The sequence below is a fragment of the Sturnus vulgaris genome, chromosome Z (assembly GCF_052056855.1).
Source record: "Sturnus vulgaris isolate bStuVul1 chromosome Z, bStuVul1.hap1, whole genome shotgun sequence".
In the NCBI taxonomy this organism is placed as follows: Eukaryota; Metazoa; Chordata; class Aves; order Passeriformes; family Sturnidae; genus Sturnus; species Sturnus vulgaris.
Window position 1 is genome coordinate 74,956,587 of NC_142283.1, and position 22,304 is coordinate 74,978,890.

General features: G+C 44.6%; 1 protein-coding gene across 27 annotated transcripts in view; it reads right to left on the bottom strand.

The window, feature by feature from the left end:
- CELF4 (CUGBP Elav-like family member 4) overlaps positions 1–22,304 on the bottom strand; it is a 710,355-nt gene that overhangs the window by 54,089 nt on the left and 633,962 nt on the right. For 7 of the 27 annotated variants that reach the window (XR_015799437.1, XR_015799436.1, XM_088156391.1 and 4 more), the window contains exons 9-12: positions 14,998–15,078; positions 13,907–13,972; positions 12,190–12,270; positions 5,852–5,995 (exon numbers count right to left, since the gene is read on the bottom strand). Coding sequence is in view for 24 of the 27 variants with exons in the window: in XM_088156391.1 (XP_088012517.1) it covers positions 5,852–5,995; positions 12,190–12,270; positions 13,907–13,972; positions 14,998–15,078 (372 nt within the window). In the remaining 3 variants the exon portion in view is untranslated. The remainder of the gene's footprint in view (positions 1–5,851; positions 5,996–12,189; positions 12,271–13,906; positions 13,973–14,997; positions 15,079–22,304) is intronic. The other 20 variants (XR_015799438.1, XM_088156404.1, XM_088156407.1 and 17 more) reach the window with 6 other exon arrangements.

Here is a 22,304-nt window from a genome sequence, read left to right on the forward strand (position 1 = left end):
CCCTCAGCCCTTCTCCTGAGCTTCACCCCCTCCTGTGTTCAGTTCTCATTCCTCACTGCTTTTCTCACTTTTAATCTCTCTCCTTTGTCTCCCCGGTTTCTTTTTATAAGCTAGGAGGAGTTTAGTAGGGAATAGAATTATTTAACAGCAAACTTAATTAACTATTATGACCCTCATCAAGTGATGTTATTTCCTCTATTTTGGCATCTTCATAGAAGACTGGATGTTTTTCCAAATGAGGTGGTCCATTAGCAACTTTCAGATGCACTCCCTGCAGGAATCTGGAATGAAACTCAATATTCATGTTGAACTAGGAGTCAAACAAGATATTTCCTTTAGGACATATTGACCTATGGTCCTAAAAAACCCTTGCAGTTTGTAAACTAAAATGCTCCCTGCTTTGTTTAATGTGGGACATTTCAAAAAGGGATGGGACATTTTGCCAATGTGAAAGTGCGTCTGGAATGTGCAGAAAAGGAGAAAAACATATGGCACTTGTGGTTGTTTACACCTGGGGTGTCAGAGCATGTCAAGCTGAGTGGAGGGAAATCACAGTGTCTCTCTGGGAATAAGACAGGTTGTTCACAGCCTGCCAGAGTCACTGTGCCATGGGGAGAAACTGAAGCTGCTGCACCAATGGGTATGAAGAACAGGCACATGCCAAGGAGACATGTAGGGGACATAGAGCAGAATTGGCCTGACAGTGTCTGCTGCTCAATGGTGTGCAAAAAGTTGGCAGATCCAGGTGCCTATTGCTCTCAGAAAGAGGTGACTGGAGCAAACCAAGTGTTCCAGTAAAGCAATTCCTCCAGCTTCAATTTATCTACATCTTATTTGACACTTTGGGATAACCACTTGACCTCTGCTTCTCCATCCATGTTCTCGTTTTTCTAATTTCTGACATGTCTTTCTAATTAATACTGCCCAAACTTGTCTTGCTCGCTCTCTTCTCTGTTAAAACATTTTTTCTAGAATATGCCTGTCTCTGTGTTTCACTAACTTAATGCCTTCAAGTGCTTTCCTTAAATGTGTTTTGTGAGGCAACAGTGAATGCTCCTGGGCTGTGTTGCAGCATCACCCTGTGACAGAGGTAGAGCTAGCCATATGTGGGCAGGGTGAAATATGCCCTTCTCACATTGCCTACTTGCCTTAGCAGCCTTAATAGGGTTGTTTTACTGGAGTTCTCTTTTAACCTTGTACACAAACTGTTCACATTTAAACTATCTACATAACTGAAAGGGGAATTACCACCAGAACCACTGAGACCAGCACAAAGATGTAATCCACATCCTCTGACATTTAGCACACCTACACACAGAATAACTTGCACACATGTAGTGGGAATGTGAGGGACCCAGTGCAAATTCTGCCTTGTGCAGACACAGACTCTGGGCTCCTTCAGATGTTGATGTTCAGGCTGTGGCACACTTTACCTCCATGCAAGTCTTCCTGGACCAGCCCACTCTGAGAATGGGAGTCACCGTCTTCAAGGAGTGTCCAACTAATGTAACTTTTCTCTGAGTGAGGGGAGTCCTGCTGTGGCCCTGTCATTTCTCTGGGAATTGACAGCATGGCCCAGCTGGAGGAATATGCTGGCTGCAAAAGGAGTGTGTGGGCAGAGGCTACAGGGGTCAGCTGGGCATTGAGTGAAGAACCCATGAGAGAGGAGAGAGAAGGGCAGAACGATGAAGAGCTGTGAAGGTGAAATCACTCAGTCTGAGTACAAGGATGGGGACAGGACACAGCCTGAGGAGAAACCCAAGGGGATGCAGATATGGTTGGTGATGGAGGCTCAGGTCATGTGGATACACAGGGTGTTGGTGAATGGGAAGGACAAGGATGGTCTGTATTTGGCCATGTTACAGCTGCTTCAGGACAGGGACGGGAGAAAAAAAAGCCAGAGGTTCGAAAAATTGCAAGAGAAAATGAAGGATTTGGGTCTAGCCTGGATGTGTGCTGAAGAAGAAAAGTCATAGGCAAAGAAGCCTCCCAGACTAAATTACTTTTTCCAGTGAGAAGTCAGTGTTGTTTCGTAGGCAGTTTTACATGGCAGAGCAGGCAGTCCTGCTAGGGTAAACACAAGACACACACTTTGGACACTTTCACATTTTATATCTGGTATTGGTGTTTACTGTAGCTGGCATTCCTTGCTGCTCCTTGTCAGCCAGGAGGCAGTGGCCTCTAAACTGGGGTTGTCAAAGGCTTGCTGACCACACTATGGTTTCTTTAGCATGTGCAGGTGCTAGTGGTTCTCTGCAAGCTCATGGACTCCAGAAACTAGGAGGAAGGTTTGTTTCAATCTCATTTTCCTCCTAACACTCCTGTAACCACCCCAACAGTATCCTGACAATAGTAGCAAAAAGAAATAAATTTGTGTTCAAAATGCTGGAAAGAATTCAGAGCCAAATAATAAGGAAAAAAAAAACATAGTATGATTTGGGTGGGAAAACATCTTTGAGATCGTCAAGTTCCAACCACCCTTTCCCTGTGGAGGGACACCTTCTACTAAGCCAGGTTGCTCCCACCTTCATCCAACCTGCCTTGGACACTTCCAGGGATGGAATATCCACAGCTTCTCTGGCCATCCTGTCCCAGGGCCTCACCACCCTCATAGTCGAGAATTTGTTCTGAATAGCTAAGCTATATCTCCCCTCTTTCACTTAAAAGCTGTTCCCCCTATCTCATCCTATGGTTTTGTAAAAAGTCCATCTCAGCTCTCTTGCAGCCACTTTAAATACTGGAAAGTGCTATCAGGTTTCCCTGGACTCTTCTCCAGGAGGAACCACCCCAATTCTCTCTGCCCATCTTCATAGGAATGGTGACCTAGCCCCCAAATCATCCTTGTGGGCCTCAAAAATTCTATTTTGATATGCTGCTCTACTTACTTGTTCAGTTTGTGCTGTTTACAGGTTGTTCAATTCTGAGACAAAGGCATCAAACAAAGATTTTTTCTGTTCCCGTGGAAAAAAACATGGTGACATTTTTCTCCATAGAATTTTTAAAGTTTGTCTAAAGCAGGACTTCTTGACAATTTCTCGACAACCTGGGGCTAAACTCTGTTACAGCAATTTATTTGGGATCTGCTTAGCAGATATATTTTAAAAGGTCATATAATAGTGGAATATCTTTCTGGGGCCAGACAGAATTGTCCCCCCAGGCTAGTAGTTGGAGAGTTCTAGCTGCACTAAAAAAATGTGAAATAGAATGCAAATGCTGTGTTCTTACATGTTGAGTTTTGGGAAATGTTTAAGCAGCAAAGAAATTATTTTCTTACTTTCAAAGTTAATAAAATCCCTTCTTTTCCTTTAGGAAAAAAAGTAATTTATTTTTATATTTAAATTTATTTCCTCAACAAAAATGCCAACTTCAGTAGACTTATCAGAACAAATGAGGCCTGATTTCCTCTAATACCTTTTACATTTTTACGTTGCTTTAAATCTGAAGGTCAGGAGGGTGGGAGGTTTTGAAAAGCAACATAACCTACCTGTGATAATTAGCTACCTGTGCTTCTGTTATTTTTATCCTTCTGGAGGTGGTGGATGTGGAAGGATAGTCAACATATTTGTCTGAGACCAACAGAGACAACAGGCACTCAGCTCTATGGAAAACTACGTGAAATCCAGAGACAGCTGGAAATTGACCCCTGGGACCCCAAACTGACTGGACCTGTGTGTTTGTGTCTCAGAAGCTCATATAAGGTGACTAAGATCCACCAGCAATCTCTAATTCCTTCTTTTGCTTGTCTGTGTGCTTGAGCCAACACTTCTAAAGGGCACCTCCCTATTTCAGCCTTCAAGATCCCACAGTTAGTTTCAGATTTCACTTCATCCAACAAGCTGATGTTTAGCTTTTCCCAGTAAAACTCAAAAATAAAAATTCCTCCTAAGACCCCTCAGTTCCTGCTTAACTCTCAGCCTCGACCTCACAGTACCTTGGAAGTAGCCCCAAATCCCTGCCCATAAATCCCACAAATGGGGTGTGTATCACCTCATGGGGCCTTGTAGCCATGAGCCTTTGAATTGAGTGGGGATAAGGCTCATAGCTGACAAGAAGGCATCTCCATTTATTTCCCAATATATGGAGAACCAGGCCCAGAATTCTTCTAAACATTGATGACAATTTCACTGCCAAAGGTTCATTTCCAATCTTTGGGTCTCCTTGGACCATCAGTTTCAATATAACCTAGACCTGTGGTGGTCTGCTCGACTTGTTATAAGACTATATATATGTATATATATATATATATTTATATATATATTTATTTATAAAAATACATATATGTATTTATATTTATATATATATAATTTGTATATAAAAAGCAGGCGGGCTCTGGATTCATTGTTTGAATCATAGTTTGGAGTTCTAATATGAATTTGCCAACTGCCTCTGCATGCCAGACTCTTTGTCCTTCATTCCTCTGTGAGAGTGGAGAGTGCTGGAGAGTGCAGAAACCCAGTAACTCCTGGTGACTGGGAGGGCTGTGTCCCTCTCATCAGGGGCCAGGGTCCCTTCAAACAATAAAAGGGAAAATAACCTGTTCAGACCCTCTGTGGATGGGCAGGAGAAACTGTGCCTAGAGAAAGGGCACAAAACTCTTGAAGTACTCTCTGACGTGCACCATGGTAGCAAGGGATGAGGTAAGAGCTTTTGGAGGTGAGCTGTTCAGGAGGGGAAAGGGGAAGGCAGCATGGAAAGAAAGCATAGTGTGGAGATTGAGAGTGGTTTTAAAATCGAATGAAAACTCCAATGAGTCTTAACTCTGGAAGTTTGCCTGAGAGACAGAATCCATATTAGCTGCAAGTAACAGGAAAAGAAAAGCAATAGTTTGTTCTGTTGCACTTCCCAGGGAGGGTCTGCAAGAGGTACAGGATGGCAGAGAATCAAAAATTACCGATCCCAGCGGTGGGCACATGGCTGTGGGAGATTCCCTGTCCACCAGGTGTGATGGGATCAGATGTGGCAGGGTCCCTGTGCCAAAAGGAGCCCTTGACAGCCCCAACTTTGCAAAAGGTGGTATCCCAGTAGAGCCCATACATACATCACCCCATGGCTGTTGGCTGGCTGAGCCCTCCCATTGCAGGTGCAGCTCAGGGTGTCCCTGCCTGGGGCTCACAGGCAGCTCCAGGCTGGGCTCTGTATCCACTCCAGCTGGCAGGGTGGAGCCAGCAGTGAGGCCAGAGCTGTGTGAGCCGGGTGCAGCTTTCAAACCCAGCCTCCTAGCATGGCCTGTCAGCTGAGGCACAGGGTTACCTTGGCCCATCTGTGTCTGCTGGGGTGCTGCCTCAGGTCCAGTAGGTCAGAACATGTCTGAATGTGATCTACCAAGCAGCCATCACCCCCCAGAAGACCAGGCTCTCAGCAGATGCTCAGCCCTTACCCCCTTACAGTCTAATGCATCACAGCTGCAGGAAAGCTGCCCTCACAGCTCTGTCTTCCCCTCAACCCCAGGACCTATTTCTCCTTTTCCTTACGTACAGAAATTCCCCTTCTGCAACATGATCCCTCTGCTGATCTCTTAATTTCACCTGTGCCCAGCCCCCTCCATTTTGCTCCAGGTGCTTTATCTTTTCTGCACCCTCCCCACTTCCCTTTACAAGGGGTGTATTTTTTGACCCCACCAGTGCCTGCAGCATCTAGCTGCTGGTGAGATGCCAAACCTTGACCTCTAAGCAGCACACACAACTCTGAGCATGAGACAATCAGGAGAGAAAGAAGGAAGGGGGAAAGTATTGACAGGAGTAAATTGAGAGAAATCATAAAGCTTAAGCAGAAAGAAAGCAGTTTGAAAGGTAAAGTATTCAGAGAAAGCCCTTTCCTGGATGAATCTAATTGTTTTGTTATCTTTACCCACCAAAGCATTTACTTTGGTTTGTCGCCCGATCCACAAACACTTTCGAGGAGATGACATTACCGAAAGGCAGGAACATCTGCATCAGCTCAGCATCCCCAAACTCCTGGGGCAGATGGTAGATAAACAGGTTACAGCCCTCTGGTCCTATCAAGAGAAAAAGAAGACCCATGAATGAAGAGAAATAGGATATGAGAAAGCACATGGTGGAGATTTACTTTGGCATCTTCTCTCTCTGACTGGTGAGTGGTCACATTAGGAAGCAGCCTGTAGACTCTCAGAGGAATGGACAAAGTAGAAGACCAGGAACTCAAAAAGTCACCTAGAGGCTATGGTAACTTCAATAGCTTTCCCAGGACACCAGGGTAAAATCTAGAGAGAGAGGAATGCACCAGCACATGTGGCCATGGAAAGAACAGAACGGAGGAATAAGAACAAAAAGAATGAAAGAATACGGTTCAGATTTTATTTATTCCTCATAATCTTATTTAATCTGTAAAGTTTTAGATGACCCACACTATCCCTTGCCTCTTCCCAGTGTCTGCATGCAGAAGTTTCATTATCCTTCTTGAATCTGTGTGATGACAATAACATCACACATGATGATAATAAGCAGAAAGATATGCACAAACCCACAGACTGATCTTGTTTTGTAGAATTTTACAATCATCCCCCCAGCTCGACTCATCCTGAAGACTTCCCCAGATCTGGACATTTAGGCCATGTCCTCCCTTCTAGAGCATTCTGCAGGATAAATTTTAGGTGAATTTAAATCCAAATTACTAGACAAGACGGATTGGCTCTTTTGCCTCAATCCTGTAATTTATACTCTTACCGATTTCAGAGGGTGTTTTGGAAAACATCCAGAGACATGCCTTTAGCTGGAATATGAAATTAAAGTAGAGACCCTGAAAAAATATTCTGTTGAAATTGTATTTTGGGGCAGAAGAGGGCAAACCTGCCTCTTTGAATAGCCTAGAATATAAGTTTTCAACTTTTTATTTTTATGCATGCAGTCCTTGAGCAACAGTCAAAAAGGTGTGTCCAAATGGTTTTGTTAAAAAAAAAAATTAAAATTTAAAACTTTTGCAGTGTTCAATAGCAGAAGACTGTATAGTTTGATGAGACAGGGATTGGTTTTTTTCATCGTTTTATTTCTAAAGGTACTTCCAGCTGCTGCCCAGCTCTGCACTGACCTCGACAGGTAACTCCAGCTCTGCTTGACTCAGAGGGATTGAGATGAAGGGGATACATTGTGTGCCCTTTGCCAAAAGGGTTAGAGGTCAGAGAGAAGGAGGGTTTCCTCCTTCCCCCTAGCCCATGTACCTACAATCCTGTGACCTGACTCTGTCAACTTTCCCCTTTTTAGGTCTGGGGCACAGTGTGGGGAAGGAAAGGGTTTTTTAATACTCTCGTTTTCTTCATCAGGGCATAATTACAGTGTCATAACACAGCAAATTACAACTTTGCCTTTCCTGTTAGGGAGAGGAGTTCGCCTAGATGCTCCCACCTTTTATTACCCATTACTCATCCCCCCGGCTGGCAAGAGAAGTACGGTGAAGTCAGGATTCTGGCAGATGCCCATTTAAAGCTCATTAAAATTCCTGGGCCTCAGCATGATTGAAGTCACAGGCTCTCCACATTTCCTTTTGGATTAATGGAAAATGAAGCCCTAATGAATATTTGCTAAGCACAATTTTCCCCACTAATTTGCTAAAAGGACTGTCATGAAGGAACAGCTGATCCTTTGCATCTTGTGCATTTCCTAAAGGTCATGAGGATGGTAACAGGGTTTCTTCCAAATGGGGGGGATAGTGGTATGGTGAGATAATTAACTAATTAGGCACCCGGTCATCTGCTTAGCCAAATTACTTTTGAACCTCAGTGGCCCATAATCAGGCTCCCCTATTTCATGCCAAGCTTTTCCAGCTTCCCCCCACCTCCCGTCTGCCTCTTCTTTAGTCTTCTCACTGAGCAACTATCATTTTTCCAATCTTTGCTGCCATTTCCACACAATACAGAGTTATTGGCATAATAAGCTAGATATGAAACAGTCTGAAAGTGTTAAACAAACACTAACCCCCTTAGGTGTCTGTTAAAATTGAGAAAATTCTGCCCAGGAGCAGACCATGGTCCAGAATAACAGGGAAAAAATTCATTCCTTCATCTGAACGTGCCCCAGAGCACTTCTGCTGTGGGATTTGAGATCCACATTATAATAAAATGGGTAAAATTTTGGCTTTGCTGCAGTTGGTGGCAAAATTCCCACTGACATCACCAGTGCCAGCAGTTTGCACTGTAAAACTGGCCAATTCTTTCAAAAATACCAGCTGCATTTCCTGGGGTCTTGGATGTGTTGTGCATGAGTAGGGATTCTGCCTGTGTGCTGAGAAACACCTACCAAGGCATAAGGCAGTCCAGGAGGCACACAACTTTAACTACACCACCTTTAGCCGGAGCTCAAGGAGAGAATAACCCTTAGCTCACCTTGAAATCCACTTTTCCTCACACAACTCAGAGACCAAGAGGAAGAGACCAGGGAGGGTGGGAAAAAGCAGGGACTATTCTCAAAGACCAACTTAGCTAAATTGTGCCTGGGAAACCTGTGCTGTGGCTTCCCCTACTGACCTAGACATTCAAGGACAAACTCACTTTGTTTCCAACTACAGAGGGGTTTTTCCTAACTTCCAATGTTGAAAACTTCACTTGCCTCTGAGAATAAAACCAAAAAATCCAAAACCTGGTAGTTTGATGTGTTTTGTCCCTCTCACATGTGAAATTCCTGCTTTTAGAATTTAACAAGTGATTTTTGGTTAAATCTCTCTGTAAGTTACCTGTCACAGTCAGAGCCCTTGGTAAAGAACTCATGAAACAAGATCTGTCTGCCTCAGCCCTCCTAGCTTTTTTTAGATATGTTTTTTGCTTGATTCAAGTTAATTTGGGCACTCCACATAAGGCTCTTGTGTGTGTGTATGGCTGTCGTGTTGTACACATAGGTATATTTTTAAGGAACCGAAGACAAGACCATAAGGAGGAAATTTTACTATGAAGGTGGCGAGGCACTGACACAGGGTTACCCAGGGAAATTGTGGATGTCCCATCCCTGGCAGTGTTCAAGGCCAGAGAGGATGGAGCTCTGAGCAACTTGATCTAGTGGAAAGTGTCCCTGCCCATGGCAGGGGATTGGAACTAGAGGGTCTTAAATGTCCCTTCCAACCCAAACAATTTTCTTCTCGGAATACTTTAAAGATCTTAGTCAGTTCTCAGTGCACAAATGCAATGAGTTCTAAGGGGCTTGCTCAGGATACTGGAACAACAGAAAAACCACAGCTGGTATGGAAAAACCTGAATGAAGAGCCCAACTCTCTTTTTGGAGAAAAAGTTCTTGTTTTGGACAGAGTTAATGGATTATTGGAGATCACTATACTTGGCAATTTAGGGCTGAATACAATAATAAAATTATTTACTACAGGCTTTACTTTTGTGTTCAAAAGGGCTGTAGTGTAGCTTGAAATCTAATCCCCATGACACACCATCAGAAAAAATGAAGTTTCATTTCAACATAGATGTCTACCATGGCTTTTGATTTTATGACGTGTATACATTTTTTTGGACATATATACCTTTTTGTTCGTTTATACACAAGAAGATCAGTAAGCCTTGATTGGGACAAAAAAGCAAGAAAAGCTTTAAAGCATAGTTTATGGATTTTCTGTAAATTACAGGCAAACTATGCTGGATAATGGAAAAACCTGTGACTGAGAGCAGAGAACAACATGGTTAGTTTAGCTTGGCTGGCCCTGAGCTGAGCCATTGATAAGCCATTGCTCTGCCCATGGTCATCACGTTTGAGCTCATTGTCAGTTTTCTAGCACAGGGACAGCTTCAGACCCATCCTCTCCCTGCGTGCCCACCTTCAACACAAGTGAACTCCATATACCTGTTCTGACATCAGCTATCCATCATTGCATCCCAGCACTGGGAGCAGTGTCATGAGGAAAGGCTGTGATGAGGCTTTTTTCCCAACAGTAATTTAAACTGGGCTAACCCATGAGGTTTTATGAAGTTGGGCTGCAGCACTTTGGTGAGCTGCACACTTCGCGTCTACAGCACTCAGAGAATGGAATTTCATTGCCTCTTCTGCTTTCCCAGAAAGTTTGAGCACAACACAGAGAAGAATTGCAAACTTGTAACGAGAAGTTGTACTTCCTAGTTTCAGAAACTACATCAAGATGAGTAATACCGTACAAACTTAAAATAACCTCCAAGTTTTGTGTGGTTGACATGGCCTGAATCAAGATTTTATCTTAAGCTTTGATAGTTTTGGATCAGTTCCACCCTATGCACCCTGTCAGCTGCCGGAAGCCTCGGTGCTCATGTGGAAGTAAATGACTCATCTCTACAGGAATGTTGCAGCAGCAAAACGTCCCTGGGCTTGTTATCCAGCTGGGATCCAGGAGTGGAGAGCTAAGATTGTCATTAACAATGTGATCACTGGTGTTATTGTGCTGGTAGGGCTGGTTCACTAACGAATCAATGTTTGTGCACATCCTTGCAAACCGAAAATACTCTTCTAGCACTGAGCATTATTGTTGTTATTGAGTTCCCTCTCGCTGTGTTTTCCTGCTGAAGGTTAGAGATGCTTAAAGGTCTTGACCCTCTGCTAAAGGGGAGTGTTGTGCTTTAGAGAATATTCTTCTAGCAAGAAGCAAAGACACAACCTCTCAGCACTGCAGGAAAATGAGGAACGCTAGGAATGCCAACCTGCCTTGGACTAGTGGTTCATCTCATATTGCTGTCCCCAGCCATCCTCATTCTCAATGCCAGCTGCTTATAGGAAGGAGCAGAGTTATGAGATAAATTGTCCACTGGGTGACACTCACTCCTAACCCACAGAGACACACCATGCCTTGTAAACACAGGGGTCTACAGGCAGAGGGTCTTCAAAGTGTGCACCACAGCTTCCCCCTGCTTCTGGTGGTTCCTGGCACAGTGCTTTGCTGAGCAATGATCTGCTCGCCATTTTGTCCTGTGCTTAATCTAGCCCCAGTAACTAATAAAAAGCAAAGTCCTTCAGCATGGGGGAAACATCTCTGTAATGATACGATAGGTCTGTGCATCTGTTCTCACAGCAGGGACATGTACTAGAGCTAATCAGGAGCTGGAAGTTGTGTTCCCCAGGAAATTCTGACATAGGAAAAAATTAATTCCAAATTAGATGGAAATGACGACATTTCTAATTTTCTTACAAAATGAGATTTCTCCCCCAAAGTAGTTTTAGATCATCAGAATGTTTTAGTTTGATGGTGTAATCTAGATTCATTTCATTCTGAACTCTTAGACTGTATTAAAATATTAAATGTAATTACATACATATAATAACACATATAATATAGAATATGTCTGAATTAGTGATCTAATAGAGGACAAAATTTAAAATGTAACTATTTAAAATGAGAGTTGCTAAGCTGGAGCACCTGACTTTAATGTCTCACTCAGGCAAGCAGTCCCCTCCTTCTTGTCAAAAGGCAGCAGTGGACTCCTCGTAGGACCACTGGAATGGAACACCCAAGTGGGTTGCCTCTGAGGATTCCACTGCTCCCCAATGACTGTAAAGCAATATTACATGGCACAGTTTTATTCCAAGGCATTTACATGCAAAAATGGTAGATTCACCTCTCCTTACTCTTCATGAGTCTTCCGTGAGGCCATCCAGTCCTGTGGAGTAGATTACCCAGGCAACTCTCATAGTCATTGCAAAGAAATAGGAACTTTTACTATGTGTTTTTTCTCATCCTGATATAGGGATTGTGCTCTGCAAAGTCTGATTTATGTTTCCAGATTATCAGTGGAGGCTGGAAGGCTGAAAAGACTAGATCATCTACTCTAAATGGCAAGTCCTTGTTCTCCGAACAGCAGGTGTCTGAAATGATGTTACTGGCTTTTAATGAAGGGCCACTAGTGCTTTCTTTCCCGTAAGGCTCTTTATTCCAGTACAATTTCATTTTTATTTGCATTCTTGTTGCTTGTCCTGAACAGAGGCCCCCACTGGACATTAATGGCCATGTTCCTAGCTGGTCTTTCCATGTACCATGCACATCAGCATGCTTTCCTCCCTGGGGACTGAAGAGATCTTATCAGCTGTTCCCCACATGGATGGAGAAACAGTACTGTTGGTGACAGTGACACCATGCCACACATGGAAATGGAGAAAAACCTCAGTGGACCAGGCATTCAAAGCAATTGAGTGTTTAATGGATGTTCTAGGTGCAGCAGGAGGGGAACCAGTGAGGTGGGGATGGCTGGCTGGGGTCACACAAGAGGACATCACTTGTACTCACCTTCTCTCTGTTGCTGTGGGATCATGGGAGGTGGCTGTGGAAACGCTTGGCTAATCTGGCCATAAGCAGCAGGATAAGCAGCTAAAGGGGAGAAAAAGGGAAAAAAGAAAGGAAAGATTTCAGCACTAGGAAGCAAGGAGCTTTCACTCCAAACCACCACACCAAGCTAGGGGTTTTGCCCCTGAGTTTTGTGTCTGTGAAGGGCCATCTTGTGCAGCCTGAGGTGTGGCCAAAGAACCATGGTCATGCTCCAGGAGGTGCCACAGGGCCCAGAGCATCCTCCCTCCCTCTCTCCCTCCAGGTCCATCAGCAGTGACACCCAGGGCAGTCATGCAGTGGAGATGGGGGGCTCTGCTAAGATCTCTTCCAACAGAGGTGTACAGCCATTCCAGATGGTCACAGGGACACCTTCACTAAGGAGCAGAGATGCCCAAGCTGACAGCCACGCACAGAGCACATGCACACCTTTCCCCACCTCATCTCTGGCACCCTGATTAACTCATAAAAACAATCCACACGTGTGTTTTCCCCTTCACGTTCCCACAGGCTCTACAGACACAGTTGCACATACACTCTGGGATATACATTTTCTTTCATGCCCGTAGAGACTTCCTCTCTCACACACAAACACAGTGGAAACAGTGAGCAGCAATTAAACAATTTTCCCCATCTCAGCTCCCCCACCAAGCAAACAAGGGGAGCCATTCACTACCACAGATGGTAGATGATGTGCCTTGCTGCTAAAAATACAGAGTATGGGTCGCCTGCAAGACCAGAGAGAAGAGGATAGGGGCCATGTGTGTGCAGAGGGGTTAATTAACAGCTCAAAGGGTTGAGTTGCTTCCCATCTATCAAACCTCACAAGCAATAAATGACAATAACTAAAACACCGGCAAATGAAGCCCTATATGGAGAATTAAATTAAGTTCCCAGATACAGTGCTGACATGAGATAATAACCATTCCTCAGTGGGAACCCATGATTGCTCCAGTTACCACAGGAAATAATGACTTTGGGGTGGCAGCTTCCTCGCAGCGTTGGCCATGGACACCTCGTGAGGGGAGCTGAGCACGCAGGGTCACGGTCTGCACCCGGTCACTTTGGCTGGTGCCAGTCCCTCAGCTGCCAAGGAGCTGCTCAGCACACAGGGCAGCACGAGGGAGGCTGACTGACCCACGGGGAGCTGTGGGGAAACCTGCTGGGAAGTGGGGCAATGCCTGGGTAGCTCTTAAGCAAGGCTCAGACTGACTAAGAGGGGTATGGCCGGTAGACACAGCCTTACAGAAATGGGTGTGTGCATGCATTCCATGCCCTGCCAGGCACCAGCAGCAGTGGCTCTGCAGGGCCCGACTGCCCATCTTCGCTCTTTTCTGCAGTGCTCAGGAGACCTGTTTTAGAAAGTGGCCTCCAAAGCAATGGCCAGATTTTGCACTTGTGGACTGTTCTCAGGCAGACCAGACAGAGCTCTGTTGATGAAGCTTCACTGAGGTGCAGCTCAGTGGGAGCCTTTTCATGGGAAAGGGAGGAGGTTGCCTCCTTTTTGAGAGAAGACCCTGGATGTCTTGATGTCTGTGCAAATTGAATCAGAGAGTCTGTGGCCCCCAGCTTGTCCCTGTATCAGTAGAAACCTCCCTTCCTTCAGCCCCCTGAGGTGTGTTCAGAGGGAAATGGCTTTAGAGAAGAGAAAGGTTTATTGGGAGAAAGTGTTAATACTAACGACCTGCGTACTGCTGCACTCCAGCGTAGGCTTGCTGCAAGGGGTCTGCTGCAGTGGGGCTCTGTGCTGTGGAGACACAAGAGAGACAAGGAATTAAGGGGTTAAAACATGATAGGCACTCTCCCCTTATTTTTTATCATCAATATGTGTTCCGAAACAGACAGACCCAGGGGCTGAGGGTTGAGGAGGAGCAGCTCACTTGCCCTATGGAATTCCCTCCAGGAATGCAGAGAACCCCCCAAGATGGCTAAGAGGGTTCTGTCCCCCAGCCATCACCCTGTGAGACCTTGGAGCAGAGGACAAATAAACCTCTCCCCTCATTTCCCAAGCTTAAATTATGGATCTGCACTGATCATGCAGATTTTTGGCTCTAATCAACCCCAAAGAACCCTCATCTTAAGCCAGGACTAACACTGTGCTAGGTACTGTGCAAACTCAGATCTCAGTGACAGCTACAGTCACATGAAACTTTCAATCAGAGCAGAAAACAACAGGGGCATAGCAGGAGGAAGGAGAAGAGAACAAAGCAATGGCTCCTGTCATCCCCACATCCCTTCGAAGGACTGTGTTGCTGCCAGGCAGCCCCCAGTGAGAGAGAAGAAGCTGCATGGAGGGGAGGGGGACACCACTTGTCTGCTCCAGGGAGGATGCTGTGAATCTCTGCATAAGGCATGCAGTCTCTTGCTGGCTTCAAAGTGTATTTTCTCTCTTTACAAGTGTGCATTCCTCCCCACTAAAACTGTTTATTTTTGTGAAACTTTGAAGTCTTGCTCAAATACAACCAAAGCTAGTTAAGAATTTTTTTTTCTTTTTCTTCTTTGGTTGATAGGGGGAAAAAAAGAGAGAGAAACGTGTTGGATAAGCTCTTTCTTTATCTGCATCAATAAAAAATTTAAAGCAAAGCTTGGCTAAACCTCCAGTCCAAATGTCACCTTGGCCCTAATATTTCACTTCTTCTAATGAGTTTAATTTGTATTTATTGGGACTGCACAGTTCTACATTTATGCAGTCCCTCCAACCTATTCCTTGTAGGATGATCCCTTAGGGAACTGCCACTTTCCCACATCCATCCCACCTTTTTTCCTTCTTACCCGCACAGAGGTGTGGCTGGAGGCAAGGCTTGGAGGATGCAAAGGTGGGGGCCTCTTGGAAGGAAATCTGGTGCCATACACCTATCCAAGGAAAGACACTGACTGTATGGCAAAGTGTGGGGGAGGTTGTCATACGTGAGTATTACATACCCAAGGAACACGGATAAAGTGTTTTCTTACAAATAGAAATACCAGCTTGAAACTTAACTTTAAAGATCACCATTGGTCATGATGGAAACTTGCAAGGTCTTGCACTTTTCTCCCAAAATACAAGGAGGAATGGTGAAACGACCAAATCTGAGGTGGCAAACCCGATTAGCTGGCTAAGGAAAGGAAGCTTCTGTTCATTATGGATATTACTGGATCACGTGGACTTTGGGATTGGGGTAGTCACAGGAAGAAATAAGTGGGATTGCAGTCTTAGCTTGGAATGGTTTCCTAGCTGACTTTTGGCAAGTCCCTCAATATGTGTGTATGTGAAATGGGAAAGCACTGTCTTACTGTAAGGATTTTAATTTTTTACAAAATGGTGTGAGGAGAATATATTAAAACCTGTGGGAGGTCAGTGGAAGGCAGAGTAGAAATTCTACATTATATTTTTAAAGAGTAGTTGTTCCAGGAACGTAATGGAGGTAATGTTTGCAAAATATAATACTTTTTCCTTACTACTTTCTTCTTGAAGAAGAAACCATCTAAAGTCTATTCTTTTTAACCGCTGCTTAAAGCTGTTTTCCTTGAAAAACAGAATATTGATCATATTTCTTCACAAGAAAACTGAATAGCTATGAAAAGTCGAGTAACACATCAGTTCCCTCACCCCTTTAGGAGAATGAATCATAATAACTTAGACCCTTCAAGTCCTACCCAAAAAGGTGAGGGAACCTTTGGTGAGAGAAGCAAATCTTTATAAGTATGGTTTTGCAGACTGCAGTGAAGGGGAGGATCTGCCATCTCTTCCCCAAAGGCAACTATCCTTCTTCCATTGCACAGAAGAAGGAATTGTCTCTGCTGCTCAGGAAATGCAGTTACAGCATTTAATTCCTCCTCAGATGAGGCTGATTTGGACATGATTGTTCTCTATGATCTGCTGATAATTAGAAATGGCTGGCACTTCACTGATACCAGAGAACTCACTAAGCAGGACCTGTCTGACTGTGGTAATTTCCTTTATTCCTTGCCTTATCTGGGCATGTGTGGGAACTGCCTGACCTTCCAGCTATAGCTGAGTCTATCTCCTGGACACGACCATCTGGCTCACTGCAGAGCTGCTCTGCTTATCCCACCTGTGGATATCTCACCTGGCTTTGGAACCATACTCTGACCATCAGAACTAAGATACTCTGTTTAGGAAATACATCTGCTGAGAATCCCCCACCTTTAAGATTAAATATTAGAACTGGGTAAATAATTTATTTAAAGTGTTTGGGGTAACAGGCCATGAAATGCAGCCTTTCTGCCTTCCACACTAAAGCCTTTAGAGTTGATTATTTTCCCAAATATTAATGGCTTTCCACCAAGGATAATATCTAACTGGGTGTTTCTCATGAGGCTGCCTTGTGACCCAGGTCATGCATGGAGTTTCCTCTTCGCTCACAGCACATGCAAGCCAGTGGGAAGGCTCTGCCTTGGTTTCAGTTAGCTTTGCTCCAACCTGGAAATCACTTCCTCATGGGAAAAGAATATGCTAAGCATCATATGCTAGCACACAGGGCCCTAACTGTCCCAACCATCCCTGGATGCTCTTGAAAGGAGAGTTGAAGCCACCTCTGGGAACAAAGCAACTCCTGGCTTGGGGCTCTGTTTTACTTGTAGTTTCATACCCTGCCTTGGCCATTTTGGAAAAGCCAAAATTGTGGTGAGTCACAACCAGCAGGAATTTAACTTGGCACCTCTTAAAAGTGATGACCTGTGCTCACTGAAGAACTCGCCTTCCTTATCTTGGAGACTGTGTTTACTCAGCAAATGAAGATGTGACTTCAGCATAGTGGAGGTGTCTGTGCTGGCCAACATGGCCTGTGAAGATGCAGGGACACCACTCCAGGGCTGGCTGGACACCCTGGCAGGAAGCCAAGGCATCTTGGGCAGCCCTGAGCACATCTTCATGCTGCTGCTCACCCTGCCAGATGCACCAGACCCAGCATAGAAGGGCACAACTGCCTGTGCTCCCAGGTGTAGCATGGATGAAGCCAACAGCTGCTATTGACCCAGAAATCTCAAGACACAGATTAGACATTTGAGGCAGTTGTGGCCATGCTGTGTTCTGTTCAGTGATAGCCCCCTTACATATTAATGACCTATGAGGAGTTCATCAAGGGCTCACAACTCAGAATAAACCTACCATAGGGATTAGGTGTGGCTGTAGCCCACTACTTCCTAAAATTCAAAGTGATTGGGAGTTATATTTCCTGCATCTCAGCACAAGGAGACCATCAGGTAGGGTTGCTTTATTCCTCCATAAGATACACATGACTTCACAGGGTGGCCTTCACATAGATCATTAGTGGAAGAGTTAATCTGCCTCAGTCACCCTTTCTCCTCATCCAGCTTACCAGTCTTCTTTGATATTGAAAATATTAGCCCCCATACAGGGCTGGGAAAATACCTCAGCTCCTCGGTGTGCTGTCTGTGCCAGGGTGCAAGCCCACAGTGGCACACAAGGTAAGTAGATGTGTAAGGGCTGGTAAGAGCTATAGGTGAGAGTCATGGATATCATAGAGCACCTTACAGCAGCTTTTGGACCAGCACCAGTATGTCTCTAAGTTGTATCATCATCCAAAGACCTTGGATGTGCAGACTCTGTGCAAATGTGCCTAGGGAGAACATCTGAAACAGATTTCCTTGTGGCCAGACCCATGGAGGTGTCATGTCCAACATACAGACGTTTCCCACATTAAAGGTGTTGTAATGTAAATGCTGAGGATCAGCTGGTGATGGGAAAAAAATGCAGAGAGGCTCCACTGAGGCCAGAGGACAACTATCAATCACGTCAGCCCCACTGAAGTCCCTGTGGCCTTGCTGCTTTCCAGGAGCTGAGGATCTGGCCTTGCCAGGGCAAACTAAAGGTGTACTGTGAAAACAGATGCTAATAGTAACTTCATTTGGCAGCTCAGGGCAAGAGCCTTATCCCTGGACATCTCCTCTATATTAATTTGATCATTTCCATATCTCCACGGGAAAAATCCTGCTCAGATACAATTGTCTCTTTGCAAGACAGTCCTGGCCAAGATGCCACAAGGTGACCATGGCAGATAACCTTCCATAAACCTGGAGACATAAAACAAGCCAATGACCTACTATATGGCCATAAATATAAATTTAACGAAGGCAGCACTTATTCATTAGGCAGGAGTCAAGAAATAACTCCCAAGTCCTTCAAAGAAAGTAGATCTGTTAATGTCACTTTCCAAATCCTCTGCCTGATGCCAAAAACTGAGGATGATTTCCCAAGTCAGCATGAAATACAAGTGCTTTAAAATTAACACCAGGAAACTTTCTTACTCCTGATATATCTCTAGATTGAAATCCAACTTTTTAAAGGGGTTTTCAGTTAGTGTTGGGCCTGACATTTAGCTTTTGTCAGAGAATGAATGGATGGAGGTGGCAGAATGAAGCACGTTGTTAAAAATAAATAAAATTGGTTTGAGTGATATTCTATAAAGAATCCTTCCTGAGGTGTCAGTAGCCTGACTCCAGAGTCTGCCCAAGACAAGGTGTTATATGGGTGCCCCAAGTGAAAATGGTTGTAGGGGATAGAGGGCTGGAGTCTGCTCTGGCATTCAGGGGTGTAAATCAGGAGGATTTGCATAGAATCCTGTGAGTAGGCTGGTGAGGGAAAAGGATGATGGTTACAGCCTGAGACAGCAAAAGACGCCTTCAAATGCCCTCAGTGGACTATGGGACAGCCTCCTTGTCCCAGCTCAGGTAAAAGAAAGCCAAAGTGGTCTGCTCTCTGAAACCAGAGGAGTCCAGTGCTTCCGGAAGACAAAAGCAGAGCCTGGCACATTTTTGGGCCCTAAGATGCCTTGTGATTTCACTTTGGGGGAAGGAGTGATCTTACTCCTATGTGATATCCTCTCCACTCCTTGCTTCTGATTATCTGTACATTTTATGACTGACATGCTCAGCTCCATCTTTTTCACTCTTCCTATATAGGTCTGAAACATCATGCTGTGAGCTGGATCCTCAGCTTTGTGCTCTGCCCCACCTATTCATTCCTCCTACTGTCCTGGAGGTGTTCTACACCTCTCCCAGGAGCTGCAGCTTGGCCACTGTCCCTTTGGAAAGGTGGATGGGGGAGGAGGGCAATCAAAGCAAGTCAGTGTGAGGGGGTAATAACATAATGATAGGAAAAAAAATCTATGTGAAGGCCAGGATTAAAATAAATAAATAACTGAGTGGGAGGGCTCTATTCACCTTCTCCTTAAATCCAATTTAAATCACTCTCTACAGCCCTAATCTATATCCATAATTATATCATTTCGTACAACAAGCTTGCGAGAGGTCTTAAGAAATTTATGTAGATTAAAATTCATGGGTGCCATAGTACAGATTCCATATTATTAAGATTGATTAGGACAGCTGATGCTGTGATTAAAGAAGCCAGCGCTTACTGTTGTAATTAATTAGGTATTCAGACACAACAATAACTGCAATAACAGAAAGAATGTGCTGATCTGGCAGAAAACAGAGGCTGATCCTGTGTTTTATAGTCTCGTTTTGCCATTTAGGGGTGGACACCACTCATTTAAAGACATGCTGTCCCTCTATCTCTTCCCCTACAAATCAAAACAGCAAAGAAACCCAGGGGTTTTGTACCCTCTGCTTCATCCTGTTAATAGGAAAAAGCCCTTTTGGTAGCATCCCCAGCTATTGTGTGTACTTTTTTGGGACAACATATGGACCTACTATTAAATTCATATAGTTTAATCATGGAAACCAGGATTATCTTTATTGTTTTCTTAATAGTCCCACTTCCAAACCCCATCCCTAATCAGATTCCTTCTGAGCTGATGCTGAGTGAAAACATGATAGGAGACATGTCTGGCAATGAAGAGCTTCTGGGTAACAAAGCAAGAAAGATACAGATGACTCTGAAAGGCAGACAGGTGGACATGGCTAGTCAAGGTGACAAACACTCAACAGCAAAGTCAGGGCCAGACTTCCCTCTCTTTGCAGAAGGCCATAATCACATAAGTCAGGGTCAGATTTTAAAAGCCCTTAAGGAACTCTAAGACCATATTTTGGGGGAGCTTAGTTTAAGCCATCTTTAAAAATAAAGCTCAAGGTCTTAACTCACATAGATGCTGCTGAAAACACCAGCACAGAGCCTGATTTGTGTTTACAGCTCCTTCCAGATCAGAGGAGAAAACACTTTTGCTCTGGAAAGGCTCATACAACTGCCTTGAATAACTTCATTCTTTACAGCTGCAGCATGGTCATTGGCAGTACATGGCATCATTAAAATGGCTTAGGCTACAATTGAAGATGGCAACTTATTATTATATTTTTAATGAGTGCTTTCCTTCACTTATTTATTTTACCAGTAAAATGTGGTTTATGGCACATGGCAGATTGTTTCAAATGGGTCAAATAAATGCTTCTTAGTCATAATATTTTCTCAGATGCTCACTGTTACAGTTTTGAAACTACTGACACAAAATATGATCAGGAAAGATCTCACCTGGAAATTTAGGGTGGACAAACAATACAGAGCCAGAGATTTTTCTGCAGTGAGGAACTTAGCCTCAGGGTAGCTGAGCCAGGCATGTTTCTGGGCCATGGTGTATGTCTGGTCTAAATGCTGTGGTGTTTGGTTTTCATCCTGGAACTTCTGCAGGTGCAGCAGGTAACTCTTTTTCTGTTCTCTCAATTCACTCCTCTCTACACTCTTCTTGTCTAACACTTGAAATACCAGGGTAGACACTGGGGTGTGGGAAGCCAATCCTTTCCTCTCCCTGCTCTTGCCCAGTGCCACTGGATGGTGCCTGCTCTGGTCAGGACTGGCACTGGACTCACTGGTATGGAGCAGCAGCCTGTCCATCAGCAGCGCTGCTAATTGACAACCTGATGGATAAGGCTGTCCTAGCAGCATGCTAGCAACTCCTCCCCTGCAAAATTAACTTGGGTAATGATAATAATTACAGGTGGAGTCTGAATGCTGTCTCTGCTGGCAGTGGGTGAGATTGGTGACTGCCTGATCCCTCTTTGTTGAGACAAGGGAAATGAATTGATGGTCTTGGTTCAGTTACAAAGACATGAATTGCTACAGAACAGGAATTCCCCGTGAGGCACACCTTGACTGCCTGTCTCAGTGGAAAAATGTGGGCATAAAAGCTTGGCTGCCCATTTGTACTGACAGCTAGTCCTCAACAGAGAGGGCTGGACCCTGAGCAGGGTATGAAGTAGGGATTGCTGACTTGCTAGCCCAGAGGTACCCACAGTGGGCTAAAGGGGAGTGGTGGTGGAGAAACTTGTGCTGGGTCTGCAGAGTGGAAATATAGAGCCAGTCCTGGAGGTGGTGAGCAGTCATAAACAGAACCACTGTGTGCCTGAAAATAGTAAATTAGGTGACACACTTTTAATGGATTATAGAGAACTGAGGGGGCTTAGCTTTTTTCCTCAGCAACCTAAATCCAGACCAAATGCACTTAATCAGAATCATGGAATACACTGATTAAGAAGGGATCCATAAGGATCATGAAAATCCTGCACAGGGGAGCTCCAAGGGTTACACCATGTGCTTGAGAGCATTGTCCAAATGCTTCTTGAACCTGTCAGGCTTGGTGCTATGCCTGTTTTCCTAGGGAGTCTGTTCCAGTGCCCAGCCACCCTCTGGGTGAAGAAAGTTTTGCTGATATCCAAATTAAATCTCTTCTGACAGAACTTCAGGCTATTCCCTCAGGTTCTGTTATTGGTCACCAGAGAAGAGATCACTGCCTGCCCCTTTGCTTTCCCTTGTGAGGAAGCTGAAGAACTCAGCACCCAAGAAACCATTCCCCATCTAAGGCTCCTCAAAGCTGCCACTGCTGGGCCATCCCTGTCTCTGGTGAAGCTGGACATCCTTTAGCCCAGGAGGAGTAAGGGGGGTGTAAGATGCTATGTCATATATTTCCACTTCTCTGGACACATCACTGGACAGAAGATTATGGAGCAGTCCTCACTTTTCTGGGAGCTCTGCTTTGTTCCTTCTTCTCAGTTCTCACACTTCACTGATACTTTGACAGCCAGTCCCTTCTCTCTCTTGCTTGCCACCATTTGGTCTCATGATTTTCTCATCTCTCCGTCCCCTTCTCTTACCAAAGAGGCTT